Source organism: Salmo salar, chromosome ssa11 (assembly GCF_905237065.1).
Source record: "Salmo salar chromosome ssa11, Ssal_v3.1, whole genome shotgun sequence".
In the NCBI taxonomy this organism is placed as follows: domain Eukaryota; kingdom Metazoa; phylum Chordata; class Actinopteri; order Salmoniformes; family Salmonidae; genus Salmo; species Salmo salar.
The window spans coordinates 107,274,560-107,291,741 of NC_059452.1; the positions used below are offsets into that span (position 1 = coordinate 107,274,560).

Here is a 17,182-nt window from a genome sequence, read left to right on the forward strand (position 1 = left end):
TCCCCCCTCTCTCTCTCTCTAGTAGACCCTCTTCCCCCTCTCTCTCTCTCTAGTAGACCCTCTTCCCTCTCTCTCTCTCTCTAGTAGACCCTCTTCCCCCTCTCTCTCTCTCTCTAGTAGACCCTCTTCCCCCTCTCTCTCTCTTAGTAGACCCTCTTCCCTCTCTCTCTCTCTCTAGTAGACCCTCTTCCCCCCTCTCTCTCTCTAGTAGACCCTCTTCCCCCTCTCTCTCTCTCTAGTAGACCCTCTTCCCCCCCTCTCTCTCTCTAGTAGACCCTCTTCCCCCCCTCTCTCTCTCTAGTAGACCCTCTTCCCCTCTCTCTCTCTCTCTCTCTCTCTCTCTCTCTCTCTCTCTCTCTCTCTCTCTCTCTCTCTCTCTCTCTCTAGTAGACCCTCTTCCCCCCTCTCTCTCTCTAGTAGACCCTCTTCCCCCCCTCTCTCTCTAGTAGACCCTCTTCCCCCCTCTCTCTCTAGTAGACCCTCTTCCCCCTCTCTCTCTCTCTAGTAGACCCTCTTCCCCCTCTCTCTCTCTCTAGTAGACCCTCTTCCCCCTCTCTCTCTCTCTAGTAGACCCTCTTCCCTCTCTCTCTCTCTCTCTAGTAGACCCTCTTCCCCCTCTCTCTCTCTAGTAGACCCTCTTCCCCCCTCTCTCTCTAGTAGACCCTCTTCCCCCCCTCTCTCTCTAGTAGACCCTCTTCCCCCCCTCTCTCTCTCTAGTAGACCCTCTTCCCCCTCTCTCTCTCTAGTAGACCCTCTTCCCCTCTCTCTCTCTCTAGTAGACCCTCTTCCCCCTCTCTCTCTCTAGTAGACCCTCTTCCCCCCTCTCTCTCTCTAGTAGACCCTCTTCCCCCCTCTCTCTCTCTAGTAGACCCTCTTCCCCCCCTCTCTCTAGTAGACCCTCTTCCCCCCCTCTCTCTCTCTAGTAGACCCTCTTCCCCCCCCTCTCTCTCTCTAGTAGACCCTCTTCCCCCCCTCTCTCTCTCTAGTAGACCCTCTTCCCCCTCTCTCTCTCTAGTAGACCCTCTTCCCCCCCTCTCTCTCTAGTAGACCCTCTTCCCCCCCCTCTCTCTCTAGTAGACCCTCTTCCCCCCCTCTCTCTCTAGTAGACCCTCTTCCCCCCCTCTCTCTCTCTAGTAGACCCTCTTCCCCCCCTCTCTCTCTAGTAGACCCTCTTCCCCCCCTCTCTCTCTAGTAGACCCTCTTCCCCCCCTCTCTCTCTCTAGTAGACCCTCTTCCCCCCCTCTCTCTCTAGTAGACACTCTTCCCCCCTCTCTCTCTCTAGTAGACCCTCTTCCCCCGTCTCTCTCTCTAGTAGACCCTCTTCCCCCCTCTCTCTCTCTAGTAGACCCTCTTCCCCCTCCTCTCTCTCTAGTAGACCCTCTTCCCCCTCTCTCTCTCTAGTAGACCCTCTTCCCCCCCCTCTCTCTCTAGTAGACCCTCTTCCCCCCTCTCTCTCTCTAGTAGAACCTCTTCCCCCTCTCTCTCTCTCTAGTAGACCCTCTTCCCCCCCTCTCTCTCTCTAGTAGACCCTCTTCCCCCTTCTCTCTCTAGTAGACCCTCTTCCCCCCCCTCTCTCTCTCTAGTAGACCCTCTTCCCCCCCTCTCTCTCTCTAGTAGACCCTCTTCCCCCCTCTCTCTCTCTCTAGTAGACCCTCTTCCCCCTCTCTCTCTCTAGTAGACCCTCTTCCCCCCTCTCTCTCTAGTAGACCCTCTTCCCCCCCCCTCTCTCTCTCTAGTAGACCCTCTTCCCCCCCTCTCTCTCTAGTAGACCCTCTTCCCTCTCTCTCTCTCTAGTAGACCCTCTTCCCCCCCCTCTCTCTCTAGTAGACCCTCTTCCCCCTCTCTCTCTCTAGTAGACCCTCTTCCCTCTCTCTCTCTCTAGTAGACCCTCTTCCCCCCCTCTCTCTCTCTAGTAGACCCTCTTCCCCCCCCTCTCTCTCTAGTAGACCCTCTTCCCCCCCTCTCTCTCTCTAGTAGACCCTCTTCCCCCTCTCTCTCTCTAGTAGACCCTCTTCCCCCTCTCTCTCTCTAGTAGACCCTCTTCCCCCCCTCTCTCTCTCTAGTAGACCCTCTTCCCCCTCTCTCTCTCTAGTAGACCCTCTTCCCCCTCTCTCTCGTCTATCTCTCCCTGTCTGTTTGAGCATGTCTCACTGTAAAGATCTGTGTTCTTTCTGTGTTTGTTGTTGTTGTCTCTATAGGTAATGAGTTTGGCCACCCAGAGTGGCTGGACTTCCCCAGGAAGGGTAATGGTGAGAGTTATAAGTACGCCCGTCGTCAGTACAACCTGCTGGACCCTGACAACAACCTACGCTACACACAGCTTTACGCCTTTGACAGAGACATGAACCTCACGGAGGACAAATATGGATGGCTGGCCTCTCAGAAGGTAGGAGACAAGACAAGCAAGACTTTCCCTGTGGCTCAGTTGGTAGAGCATGGTGTTTGCAACGCCAGGGTCGTGGGTTCGATTCCCACGGGGGGGCCAGTACAAAAAAAAAAGCATGAAATGAAATGTATACATTCACTACTGTAAGTCGTTCTGGATAAGAGCGTCTGCTAAATGACTAAAATGTAAATGTAACAAGCAGGCAGACATTTCATTTGTTTTAACTTCATCAACATTATATATTTTTTTTTGGGTGGGGGGGGGGTTCTCGTCTATCTTAAATTATAAACTGGGTGATTAAAGCCCTGAATGCTGATTGGCTGACAGCTATGTTATATCAGACCGTATACCACGGGTATGAAACAAGTTATTTTTACTGAACTAATTACATAGAAAACTAGTTTATAATAGCATTAAGGTACCTCTGAGGTTTGTGATATATATGGCCAATATACCACGGCTAAGGGCTGCGTCCAGGCACTCCGCGTTGCATCGTGCATAAGAACAAACCCACTCGTGCCTTATTGCTTAAATATGTGAGTCTATGTCAAGTCTGAGTTATTATTATTATTATTATTACATATATACTTTACTCATGACTTCTCAATGAGCAAACTCCTGTGACGTACAAGGAGGCCCTCGTTTCACATGTTCTCATAGCCTGGTTCCTCTCTAGGTTTCTTCCTAGGTTTTTTCATAGCCTGGTTCCTCTCTAGGTTTCTTCCTAAGGTTTTGGCCTTTCTAGGGAGTTTTTCCTAGCCACCGTGCTTCTACACCTGCATTGCTTGCTGTTTGGGGTTTTTTAGGCTGGGTTTCTATACAGCACTTTGAGATATCAGCTGATGTAAGAAGGGCTATATAAATACATTTGATTTCATTTCTCCCATTGCCCCTCCAGTTGATAAAGTCTAGCACAATTACCTTCCTGCTTTGGAATAAGGCTCTGTATTTCCCCTTCTCATTATCCCTGGAGGAAGTCTTTCGTCTCAGGGATGTCCAGACTGTAGACAGGCCACTTGAACTCTTGACTCCAGCAGGTTTTTTGGGGGTTTTTTTGTACCTTATTCAATGTCCAGGGGTACTGGAGTAAACTCAGCAAAAAAAGAAAAAAGTCCTCTCACTGTCAAAATGGTAAGATGAATCCTACCACACCGTAGTATGGCAGTGCAACAGAAGAATCCTACCACAGCATATGATGGCAGTGCAACAGAAGAATCCTACCACACCATAGTATGGGAGTGCAACAGAAGAATCCTACCACACCATAGTATGGGAGTGCAACAGAAGAATCCTACCACACCGTAGTATGGCAGTGCAACAGAAGAATCCTACCACAGCATATGATGGCAGTGCAACAGAAGAATTCTACCACACCGTAGTATGGCAGTGCAACAGAAGAATCCTACGACACCATAGTATGGCAGCGCAAATTCAGTGTCCTCCAAGGAAAAATAAATCTTTGCATGCAACTTCTTACGCCTGTCCTGGGTTCTGGCGGCTCACCATCCTTGGTCGAACTGAATCCATACTCAAAAAAACAGATCTGTTTTACAAACAGGATCACTCAATACGAACTCAGCAAAAAAAGAAAACGTCCTCTCACTGTCAACTGCATTTATTTTCAGCAAACTTAACATGTGTAAATATTTGTATGAACATAAGATTCAACGACTGAGATATAAACTGAACAAGTTCCACAGACATGTGACTAACAGAAATGGAATAATGTGTCCCTGAACAAAGGGGGGGGGGGTCAAAATCAAAAGTAACAGTCAGTATCTGATGTGGCCACCAGCTGCATTAAGTACTGCAGTGCATCTCCTCCTCATGGACTGCACCAGGTTTGCCAGTTCTTGCTGTGAGATGTTACCCCACTCTTCCACCAAGGCACATGCAAGTTCCCGGACATTTCTGGGGGGAATGGCCCTAGCCCTCACCCTCCGATCCAACAGGTCCCAGATGTGCTCAATGGGATTGAGATCCGGGCTCTTCGCTGGCCATGGCAGAACACTGACATTCCTGTCTTGCAGAAAATCACACACAGTACGAGCAGTATGGCTGGTGGCATTGTCATGCTGGAGGGTCATGTCAGGATGAGCCTGCAGGAAGGGTACCACATGAGGGAGGAGGAAGTCTTCCCTGTAACGCACAGCGTTGAGATTGCCTGCAATGACAACAAACTCAGTCCGATGATGCTGTGACACACCGCCCCAGACCATGACGGACCCTCCACCTCCAAATCGATCCCGCTCCAGAGTACAGGCCTCGGTGTAACGCTCATTCCTTCATCGATAAACGCAAATCCGACCATCACCCCTGGTGAGACAAAACCGCGACTCGTCAGTGAAGAGCAATTTTTGCCAGTCCTGTCTGGTCCAGCGACGGTGGGTTTGTGCCCATAGGCGACGTTGTTGCCGGTGATGCCTTGAAATAAAATAAAGAAATACCTTATTTACAGATTTATAAGTATTACATAAGTATTCAGACCCTTTGCTTTGAGACTCAAAATTTAGCTCAGGTGCATCCTGTCTCCATTGATCATCCTTGTGATGTTTCTACAACTTCATTGGTGTGCAAAACTTGTAGAGTCATACCCAAGAAGACTCAAGGCTGTAATCGCTGCCAAAGGTACTTCAACAAAGTACTGAGTAAAAGGTCTGAATACTTATGTAAATGTAATACTTCAGTAAAAAAAATATATACATTTGCAAAAATGTCAACAACAAAAAAACAGTTTTTGCTATTGCTTTGTCGTTATGGGGTATTGTGATGTCATTGTGACGTCATTATGGGGTATTGTGACGTCATTATGGGGTACTGTGACGTCATTATGGGGTATTGCGATGTCATTATGGGGTATTGCTTTGTCGTTATGGGGTATTGTGACGTCATTATGGGGTACTGTGACGTCATTATGGGGTATTGTGACGTCATTATGGGGTATTGTGACGTCATTATGGGGTATTGTGACGTCATTATGGGGTACTGTGACGTCATTATGGGATACTGTGACGTCATTATGGGGTACTGTGACGTCATTATGGGGTACTGTGACGTCATTATGGGGTACTGTGACGTCATTATGGGGTACTGTGACGTCATTGTGGGGTACTGTGACGTCATTATGGGGTACTGTGACGTCATTATGGGGTACTGTGTGTAGATTGATGAGGGGGCAAAAAAACATTGAATCAATTTTAGAATAAAGCTGTAACGTAACAAAATGTTGAAGTCAAGAGGTCTGAACACTTTCCAAATGGCACTGTATGGTGTGACCCTGGACAACACCCTGTCGTTCTCTGCAAACATCAAAGCTGTGACTCGATCCTGCAGGTTCCTGTCTCTACAACATCCGTAGAGTACGACCCACACAGCCTTTCGTGAACTAACACTCACTCTGGATAAGTGGCTAAAATGTACAATTATATTATTACATTTCCTATAGGACTAGTTGAATCAGGTGTTTGACTGGTTGGACACTCTGCTAATAAGACGGGACACTTAAAGGTTAGAGTGGTTTTACAGTCACTGGAGATCTGCAGGTATCACAATGATATATTCTCTTTCCTCCTCTTCCTCCTCTTCCTCTCTCCTTCAGGTGTTGATGACCACAGCAGACGAGAAGGATAAAGTCATCGTGTTTGAAAGAGCCAACGTTATGTTTGTTTTCAACTTCCACCCCAGTAACAGCTACAGCGACTACCGCATAGCAGCCGGTCCGAGCGGGAAGTATCCTTTATTACTGAGGGATGCTGGGACGGATACACACACTGGGACACACACACACACACACTGGGACACACACACTGGGACACACACACGGACACACACTGGTGGACACACACACACACACACACACACACACACTGGGACACACACACACACTGGGACACACTGGGACACACTGGGACACACACACTGGGAGACACACACACACAGGTTGTATTGAAGAGGTTCGTTGTGGGATATGTGACCGATCGGCTCGATTCGTCTCATGTAGCAACAATGGTGTTTTTTTTACATTGGATAAAAGTAGAGACTCGGAGCTAGAAAATGGTATATCATACACTGCAGTTGAGGAACAATGGGAAAGTTATTCTGCTTTGAAAGTTGATAAACTTATAAACCCACTGTTGAGAAAATGACCCTTGAATGTTTTGGTACCTACTGGAGAGCTCTTCTTTGTCTACACCACATTCAGTATCGTTCACACCCTCTAAACCCTTAGTCCCACCCATCTCTTTAAGGATTCACATGTGAGGCCATGTGCTAAACAGAGTGAGCATGACAGTAGTGAATTAAACAATCAAAGATTTCAAGACTAAAGTCTAGTTTATACTACGTCTATCAACATTGTTGAGATTGTTCTATTGTCGTCCGACATCAATCTTGTCGTTATGAAAAAGCATGAACACACAAACTACAGCCTGCATGACATCAGCATCCTGGTGGTTCAAAAATAGCATAACTGGTGTATTTTAGCACCAATAAACCCAATCCAACATATGTGGGAACTCCTTCAAGACTGTTGGAAAAGCATTCCAGGTTGAACTGGTTGAGAGAATGCCAAGAGTGTCATCAAGGCAAAAGGTGGCTACTTTTGAAGAATCTAAAATATATTGTGTTTTTGTTTTAACACTTTTTTTTTCCGGTTACTACATGATTCCATATGTGTTATATCATAGTTTTAATGTCTTCCCTTTTATACACTGTTGCTGTTAGCAACAGCATTAGCTGAGCTGGGATCTCTACAACTCACTTCATCAGTATTTCTACTGTTAGCAGCAGCATTAGAGGGGGAGAGAGAGAGATGGGGGAGAGAGAGAGATGGGGGAGAGAGAGATGGGGGAGAGAGAGAGATGGGGGAGAGAGGGGGAGAGGGAGAGAGAGATGGGGGAGAGATGGGGGAGAGATGGGGGGGAGAGATGGAGGGGGAGAGAGAGATGGGGGGAGAGAGATGGGGGAGAGAGAGATGGGGGAGAGAGAGAGAGAGATGGGGGGGAGAGAGAGATATGGGGGAGAGAGAGAGAGATGGGGGAGAGAGAGAGAGAGAGATGGGGAGAGAGAGAGAGAGAGATGGGAGAGAGGGGGAGAGAGATGGGGGAGAGAGAGAGATGGGGGAGAGAGATGGGGGAGAGAGAGAGGGAGAGATGAGGGAGAGATGGGGGAGAGATGAGGGAGAGATGGGGGAGAGATGGGGGAGAGGGAGAGATGGGGTGCGAGATCGGGGAGAGGGAGAGATGGGGAGAGAGAGATGGGGAGAGAGATGGGGGAGAGGGAGAGATGGGGGAGAGAGAGAGATGGGGAGAGAGATGGGGGAGAGAGAGAGATGGGGGGGAGAGAGAGATATGGGGGAGAGAGAGAGAGATGGGGGAGAGAGAGAGAGGGGGAGATGGGGGAGAGGGAGAGATGGGGGGAGAGATGAGGGAGAGATGGGGGAGAGATGGGGGAGAGGGAGAGATGGGGGGAGAGATGGGGGAGAGGGAGAGATGGGGGAGAGAGAGAGATGGGGAGAGAGATGGGGGAGAGAGAGAGATGGGGAGAGAGAGAGATATGGGGGAGAGATGGGGAGAGAGAGAGATATGGGGGAGAGAGAGATGGGGGAGAGAGAGATGGGGGAGAGAGAGATGGGGGAGAGATCTGACGGATAGAAAATACTTTTCACTTATTTGGCCTTCTGCTCCCTACTACTCCTCTCCTCTGTTTTCTTTCTCAAACTTGCTCCCTCCGTTTCTTCTATTGTTCTTTACTATCGTCCTCTGAAAGCCCCTACGCTCCAGGAGAGCATAAATACTGGTTGAAGGTCCTCTCTCAGTCTCTGTAAGACTGGTTATAATGAGACCTTCGCAGGCTTTCTGAGTGCCGTTTTTATTTTCATCCTTTTTATTTCCTCCACCCCTTCTTACCCCACAGTGAGGTGAATACTGAAGATACAGTGAGGTGAATACTGAAGATATGTCTCATTGACACAGTGAGGTGAATACTGAAGATACAGTGAGGTGAATACTGAAGATACGTCTCATTGACACAGTGAGGTGAATACCGAAGACACAGTGAGGTGAATACTGAAGATACGTCTCATTGCTGAAGAGCTCAGTGACTTTCAACGTGGAACCGTCATAGGATGCTACCTTTCCAAAAAGTTAGTTTGTCAAATTTCCTGCCCTACTAGAGCTGCCCACCGGTCAACTGGAAGTGCTGTTATTGTAAAGTGGAAACGTCTCGGAGAAACACCGGCTCTACCGCGAAGTGGTAGGCCACACAATCTCACAGAACGGGACCGCGGAGTGCTGAAGTGCGTGGCGTGTAAAAATGGTCTGTTCTCGGTTGCAACACTCACTACCGAGTTCCAAACTGCCTCTGGAAGCAACGTCAGCACAATAACTGTTAGTCGTGAGCTTCATGAAATGGGTTTCCATGGCAGAGCAGCCGCACACAAGCCTAAGATCACCATGAGCAATGCCAAGCGTTGGCTGGAGTGGTGAAATGCTCACCGCCATTGGACTCTGGAGCAGTGGAAATGCGTTGTCTGGAGTGATGAATCACGCTTCACCATCTGGCAGTCCAACAGATGAATCTGGGTTTGGTTGATACCAGGTGAACGCTACCTGCCCCAATGCATAGTGCCAACTGTAAAGTTTGGTGGAGGAGGAATAATGGTCTGGGGATGTTTTTCATGGTTCAGGCTCCTTAGTTCCAGTAAAGGGAAATCTTAACGCTACAGCATACAATGACATTCTAGATGATTCTGTGCTTCCAACTTTGTGGCAACAGTTTGGAGGAAGGCCCTTTCCTGTTTCAGCATGACAATGCCCCCACAGAAATGGTTTGTTGAGATCGGTGTGGAAGAACTTGACTGGCCCACACAGAGCCCTAACCTCAACCCCATCGAACACCTTTGGGATGAATTGGAACTGCGACTGCGAGCCAGGCCTCATCACCCAACATCAGTGCCCGACCTCACTAACGCTCTTGTGGCTGAATGGAAGAAAATCCCCACAGCAATGTTCCACCATCTAGTGGAAAGTCTTACCAGAAGAGAGGAGGCTGTTATAGCAGCAATGTTCCAACATCTAGTGGAAAGCCTTCCCAGAAGAGTGGAGGCTGTTATAGCAGCAATGTTCCAACATCTAGTGGAAAGTCTTCCCAGAAGAGTGGAGGCTGTTATAGCAGCAATGTTCCAACATCTAGTGGAAAGCCTTCCCAGATGAGTGGAGGCTGTTATAGCAGCAATGTTCCAACATCTAGTGGAAAGCCTTCCCAGAAGAGTGGAGGCTGTTATAGCAGCAATGTTCCAACATCTAGTGGAAAGCCTTCCCAGAAGAGTGGAGGCTGTTATAGCAGCAAAGGGGGGGGACCAACTCCATGTTAATGACCATGATTTTGGAATGAGATGTTTGACAAGCAGGTGTCCACATACATTTGGTTAAGTAGTGTCGGTATCTAAGGATGGAAGGAGAGATGGAGGAGGTAGGGATGGATGGAGAGGTAGCCGAGGAGAGATGGAGAGAGGTAGCCGAGGAGAGACGGAGAGACGGCGAGAGGTAGCCGAGGAGAGACGGCGAGAGGTAGCCGAGGAGAGACGGAGAGAGGTAGCCGAGGATCAATCAAATCCCCTGCTGGTGTTTATCCAGACTCTGGTCTCCAGGGGCAACCACTAGGCCAAGGAGCTTTTAGCCTATCGGACTAGACGCACACACACACACACACACACACACACCAGGTGGGTCAATGTAGGAACGTGCCTGGCTCTCGCCTGTGTGTGTTACAGGACTGTAGTAACATGCTACCCATTAGCTGAACTGGTCTTTCCTAACAGCTCTGTTCAGTAGTCCTGGTTTAACACACACTATGGTATCACACACAGACTTCACTAAATCTATTCTCCAAAACTGTCTTCCAGCTGCTTTTACCCAGGCAGGCTCATATTTACGTTATATTTCCTTCCATCCAGCCTTCTCACTGCAACTCTCGCTCTCTGTCACACACACACACACACTCACACAGACACACACACACACACACACACACCCTGAAGAGTGAGGAGGTAGGTACTGTAAACTGATAGAGATGTGTAATGGTGGAGATCACAGCAGACGGACGGACGGACGTCTAGACGGACATGCAGACTGACTGACATCTAGATAGACAGACGTCCAGACAGACAGACAGACAGACAGACGTCCAGACAGACAGACAGACGTCCAGACAGACAGACAGACGTCCAGACAGACAGACAGACTTCCAGACAGACAGACAGACTTCCAGACAGACAGACAGACTTCCAGACAGACAGACAGACTTCCAGACAGACAGACAGACTTCCAGACAGACAGACAGACTTCCAGACAGACAGACTTCCAGACAGACAGACAGACTTCCAGACAGACAGACAGACAGACAGACCTCCTCTTGGTCGGTCGATCAGAGAAGAAATACACAGGAGGATCTACCAAGCATCTACACACCAACACCTGTCTCATTCCCTAGAGAGATGAGTGGTTGCATGGAGAGAGGAAGAGGAGGAGGAGGGAGGGAGGGAAGAGGAGAGAGGAGGGAGGGAAGATGGGGGAGAGGAGGGAGGGAAGAGGAGAGAGGAGGGAGGGAAGAGGAGGGAGGGAAGAGGAGAGGGGAGGGAGGGAAGAGGAGAGGGGAGGGAGGGAGGGAAGAGGAGAGAGAGAGAGAGAGAGGGAGGAAGGGGCGAGAGAGGGAGGAAGAGGCGGGAGGAAGAGGTGAGAGGGAGGGAGGAAGAGGCGAGAGGGCGAGGGAGAGGCGAGAGAGGGAGAGATGGTAAAGGGAAACGGTGTGATGTTAGCTAGGGACAGAGAGGGAAACGGTGTGATGTTAGCTAGGGACAGAGAGGGAAACGGTGTCACGTTAACTAGGGACAGAGAGGGAAACGGTGTCACGTTAACTAGGGACAGAGAGGGAAACGGTGTCACGTTAACTAGGGACAGAGAGGGAAACGGTGTCACCTTAGCTAGGGACAGAGAGGGAAACGGTGTCACGTTAACTAGGGACAGAGAGGGAAACGGTGTCACGTTAACTAGGGACAGAGAGGGAAACGGTGTCACCTTAGCTAGGGACAGAGAGGGAAACGGTGTCACGTTAACTAGGGACAGAGAGGGAAACGGTGTCACGTTAACTAGGGACAGAGAGGGAAACGGTGTCACGTTAACTAGGGACAGAGAGGGAAACGGTGTCACGTTAACTAGGGACAGAGAGGGAAACGGTGTCACGTTAACTAGGGACAGAGAGGGAAACGGTGTCACGTTAACTAGGGACAGAGAGGGAAACGGTGTCACGTTAACTAGGGACAGAGAGGGAAACGGTGTCACGTTAACTAGGGACAGAGAGGGAAACGGTGTCACGTTAACTAGGGACAGAGAGGGAAACGGTGTCACGTTAACTAGGGACAGAGAGGGAAACGGTGTCACGTTAACTAGGGACAGAGAGGGAAACGGTGTCACGTTAACTAGGGACAGAGAGGGAAACGGTGTCACGTTAACTAGGGACAGAGAGGGAAACGGTGTCACGTTAACTAGGGACAGAGAGGGAAACGGTGTCACGTTAACTAGGGACAGAGGGGGAAACGGTGTCACGTTAACTAGGGACAGAGGGGGAAACGGTGTCACGTTAACTAGGGACAGAGGGGGAAACGGTGTCACGTTAACTAGGGACAGAGAGGGAAACGGTGTCACGTTAACTAGGGACAGAGAGGGAAACGGTGTCACGTTAACTAGGGACAGAGAGGGAAACGGTGTCACGTTAACTAGGGACAGAGAGGGAAACGGTGTCACGTTAACTAGGGACAGAGAGGGAAACGGTGTCACGTTAACTAGGGACAGAGAGGGAAACGGTGTCACGTTAACTAGGGACAGAGAGGGAAACGGTGAACTGCAGCTAGAAGACAGAGGGAGGAGATGAAACTGCAGGCGGAAGGAGAAATGAAGGGAGATTTACATTTTTGCTGGTTTGTTTTCAGATAGTGGGAGATTCACCCAGAATCAGAGAGGAGGAAAAAGAGGCAGAGAACAGAGGAGGATGGTAAACAGGGAAGGGGAGGAGGAAGGAAACAACAGAGGAAGCTGTTCTTTGTTCTCTTACATTGTGTGGCAGGTGTCCTCAGAGAGAGAGAGAGACGGAGACAGAGAGAGAGACCCAGTCCATACTGTTAGGTGTACTTGTGCTGTATTCGTCCATTTCCCCAGTGTTACTTCAGCAAGGAATTCAAAAAGGCCTCGAGAGGAGGAGTGCAGGTAGCTTTGGATGGAGCAGCAGAATATTGTCTTGTGTTTGCAGGTTTTAGCAGAAATCCCTCCAGAAGCTCCAATTTCCTTCTGAATCCCCTCTTTTTCTGCTCTCTCTCTCTCCCTCTGATCCGTTTTCTCTCTCTCTCTCTCTCTGTGATCCTTCTCTCCCTCCTAGCAGGTGATAAAGGGAGGACAGAGGTGTGCAGGTATAATCTATGTTCTAAATCGCGAGCCAGGCCAGGTTTAGAACAGGGGTAAGGGAAGCATAATTACCTCCGTGTACATGTGTCCACGTGCGTGCGTGCCAGCACACTTTAGCATGTTTTGTCTTGTCATTTCCGGTGTCAACATTCAGTATGTGCCTTAGACCGCTGCGCTCCCGAGAGGGAGTGGGCTCCCGAGAGGGAGTGGGCTCCCGAGAGGGAGAGGGAGTGGGCTCCCGAGTGGGAGTGGTAGTGGGCTCCTGAGAGGCCTATAAGCTCCAGAGTGGTGCAGCAGTCTAAGGCACTGCATCTCAGTGCTAGAGGCGTCACTACAGAGCCTGGTTCGATTCCAGACTGTATCACAACTGGCTGTGATTGGGAGTCCCATAGGGCGGAGCACAATTAGCCCAGCGTCGTCCGGGTTTGACCGGGGGTAGGCCATCATTGTAAATAAGAATTTGTTCTTAACTGACTTGCCTTGTTAAATAAAAGGTTAAATAAATAAAATTATTAAATGCAATTAAATATATATATATAAAAATGTAATGTTATTAAAGCCAGTCCTTCCCTGAACTGTTTTCTGTAGATAAATCACTGAGGACCCCTAGTGGTGATGACTGGTCACTGACATCTAGAGAGGCAGAGAGTACATCCTCTAATAATCTCACCCTTCTCCCAGTGTCCACTTGTTCACTTCCCTTCACTGATTTGAAAGGAAATGACTGCTATAAGAAAAATGGTGGTCCCACTAAACCAATCCAATGCTTTGAAATGTATGGTACTTCAGGAGGAAGAGCAGTGTTCAGTATGTCATGTTGTTGAAGCCAGACTCCCTCTCTTGATCTCTGTAGCAGCTGAGGACCCCTAGTGGTGAGGACGGGTCACTGACAGCTAGAGAGGCAAGGCAGAGGTGTTTGGAAGAGCAGGGGGTGTATTCATTAGAACACAGTATATAAAAACATTTTTGCAACGGAAATATGCAGTACCAGTCAAAAGTTTAGACAGACCTACTTATTCCTGGGTTTTTCTTTATTTTTACTATTTTCTACATTGTATGATAATAGTGAAGACATCAACACTATGAAATAACACATATGGAATCATGTAGTAACCAAACAAGTGTTAAACAAATCAAAATATATTTTATATTCTTCAAAGTAGCCACCCTTTACCTTGATGACAGCTTTGCACACTCTTGGCATTCTCTCAACCAGCTTCACCTGGAATGCTTTTCCAACAGTCTTGAAGGAGTTCCCACATATGCTGAGCACTTATTAAGGATCCCCATATGTTTTCAAATAAATGCAATTTTTCTGGCCTCTAAATTGATTTTGACAAACAAATCGGTCATAAAAACAATCTATGCTGATGAGTTTCAGTCAACCCCTCCATCCATCCCTACCTCTCCCTCCCCTGCATCCATCCATCCCTACCTCTCCCTCCCCTGCATCCATCCATCCCTACCTCTCCCTCCCCTGCATCCATCCATCCCTACCTCTCCCTCCCCTGCATCCATCCATCCCTACCTCTCCCTCCCCTGCATCCATCCATCTCTACCTCTCCCTCCCCTGCATCCATCCATCTCTACCTCTCCCTCCCCTGCATCCATCCATCCATCCCTACCTCTCCCTCCCCTGCATCCATCCCTACCTCTCCCTCCTCTGCATCCATCCCTACCTCTCCCTCCCCTGCATCCGTCCTACCTCTCCCTCCCCTGTATCCATCCCTACCTCTCCCTCCCCTGCATCCATCCATCCCTACCTCTCCCTCCCCTGTATCCATCCCTACCTCTCCCTCCCCCGCATCCATCCATCCCTACCTCTCCCTCCCCCGCATCCATCCATCCCTACCTCTCCCTCCCCCGCATCCATCCCTACCTCTCCCTCCCCTGTATCCATCCCTACCTCTCCCTCCCCCGCATCCATCCATCCCTACCTCTCCCTCCCCTGCATCCATCCATCCCTACCTCTCCCTCCCCTGCATCCATCCATCCCTACCTCTCCCTCCCCTGCATCCATCCATCCCTACCTCTCCCTCCCCTGCATCTATCCATCCCTACCTCTCCCTACCCTGCATCCATCCATCTCTACCTCTCCCTCCCCTGCATCCATCCATCCCTACCTCTCCCTCCCCTGCATCCATCCATCCCTACCTCTCCCTCCCCTGCATCCATCCATCCCTACCTCTCCCTCCCCTGCATCCATCCATCCCTACCTCTCCCTCCCCTGCATCCATCCATCCCTACCTCTCCCTCCCCTGCATCCATCCATCCCTACCTCTCCCTCCCCTGCATCCATCCATCCCTACCTCTCCCTCCCCTGCATCCATCCATCCCTACCTCTCCCTCCCCTGCATCCATCCATCCCTACCTCTCCCTCCCCTGCATCCATCCATCCCTACCTCTCCCTCCCCTGCATCTATCCATCCCTACCTCTCCCTCCCCTGCATCCATCCATCCCTACCTCTCCCTCCCCTGCATCCATCCATCCCTACCTCTCCCTCCCCTGCATCCATCCATCCCTACCTCTCCCTCCCCTGCATCCATCCATCCCTACCTCTCCCTCCCCTGCATCCATCCATCCCTACCTCTCCCTCCCCTGCATCCATCCATCCCTACCTCTCCCTCCCCTGCATCCATCCCTACCTCTCCCTCCCCTGCATCCATCCCTCCATCCATCCCTACCTCTCCGTCCCCTGCATCCATCCCTACCTCTCCCTCCCCTGCATCCATCCCTACCTCTCCCTCCCTCTGTCCTGATATCCCTGCCCACCGTCCATCCGTAGCTCCATCCTTCCTTGACCCCCCCCTCAGATATCGTATCAAGCTGGACAGTGATGCTGAGCAGTATGGGGGACATGGTCGGCTGGACACGGACACAGAGTTCTTCACCGAACAGGAACCATTTAAAGGTGTCAACGACCAATGGCAGCCACACTCTTTGAAGGTAGGCTACGGTACCGCTGTGTGGGTGCTGGGTCCTAGGTAGGTTCCTCTGCAGCCCCTGTGTGATTCTACTTTGCTTCATGTACTTTTTGGAAATGTGCAGAGCTTTTTTTACCCGTGTTGTTGGTGACAGAGGCAGGTTGTGGCATACGCACATACAGACACACACATCTTATAAAATGAAGGTTAGTGTCCTGCTAATCTCACACAGAATATGCCGTTTCTGCTCCCAATTACTGTCATTCTCTCCTCTGTCTCTCTGTGTCTCTGTCTCTCTCTGTGTCTCTCTCTCTCTCTCTCTCTCTCTCTCTCTCTCTCTCTGTGTGTCTGTCTCTCTCTGTGTCTCTGTCTCTCTCTGTGTCTCTGTCTCTCTCTGTGTCTCTGTCTCTCTCTGTGTCTCTATCTCGCTCTCTAAGGGCTTTATTGGCATGGGAAACATATGTTAACATTGCCAAAGCAAGTGAAGTAGATAATAAACAAAGTGAGATAAACAACATTTACACTTACAGAAGTTGCAAAAGAATAAAGACATTCCAAATGTCATATTATTTCTATATACGGTTTTGTAACGATGTGCAAATAGTTAAAGTACAAAAGGGAAAATAAATAAACATAAATATGGGTTGTATTTACAATGGTGTTTGTTCTTCACTGGTTGACCTTTTCTTGTGGCAACAGGTCACAAATCCTACTGCTGTGATGGCACACTGTGGTATTTCACCCAGTAGATATGGGACTTTATCAAAATTGGGTTTGTTCTCAAATTCTTTGTGGATCTGTGTAATCTGAGGGAAATATATGTCTCTAATATGGTCATACATTTGGCAGGAGGTTAGGAAGTACAGCTCAGTTTCCACCTCATTTTGTGGGCAGTGTGCACATATCCTGTCTTCTCTTGAGAGCCAGGTCTGCCTACGGCGATCTTTCTCAATAGCAAGGCTATGCTCACTGAGTCTGTACATAGTCAAAGATTTCCTTAAGTTTGGGTCAGTCACAATGGTCAGGTATTCTGCCACTGTGTACTCTCTGTTTAGGGCCAGATAGCATTCTAGTCTGCTCTGTTTCTTTGTTTTAATTCTTTCCAATGTGTCAAGTAATTATCTTTTTGTTTTCTCATGATTTGGTTGAGTCGAATTGTGTTGCTGTCCTGGGGCTCTGTGGGGTCTGTTTGTGTTTGTGAACAGAGCCCCAGGACCAGCTTGCTTAGGGGACTCTTCTCCAGGTTCATCTCTCTGTAGGTGATGGCTTTGTTATGGAAGGTTTGGGAATCACTTCCTTTTAGGTGGTTGTAGAATTTAACGGCTCTTTTCTGGATTTTGATAATTAGCAGGTATCGGCCTAATTCTGCTCTGCATGCATTATTTGGTGTTCTACGTTGTACACAGAGGATATTTTT

At 49.2% G+C, this 17,182-nt stretch overlaps 1 protein-coding gene across 1 annotated transcript in view; it reads left to right on the forward strand.

Annotated features, from left to right (window-relative positions):
- gbe1a (glucan (1,4-alpha-), branching enzyme 1a) overlaps positions 1-17,182 on the forward strand; it is a 154,348-nt gene that overhangs the window by 124,990 nt on the left and 12,176 nt on the right. Inside the window, exons 13-15 of the mRNA XM_014129886.2 lie at positions 2,199-2,386; positions 5,985-6,115; positions 15,655-15,787. Of these exons, the coding sequence (XP_013985361.2) occupies positions 2,199-2,386; positions 5,985-6,115; positions 15,655-15,787 (452 nt within the window). The remainder of the gene's footprint in view (positions 1-2,198; positions 2,387-5,984; positions 6,116-15,654; positions 15,788-17,182) is intronic.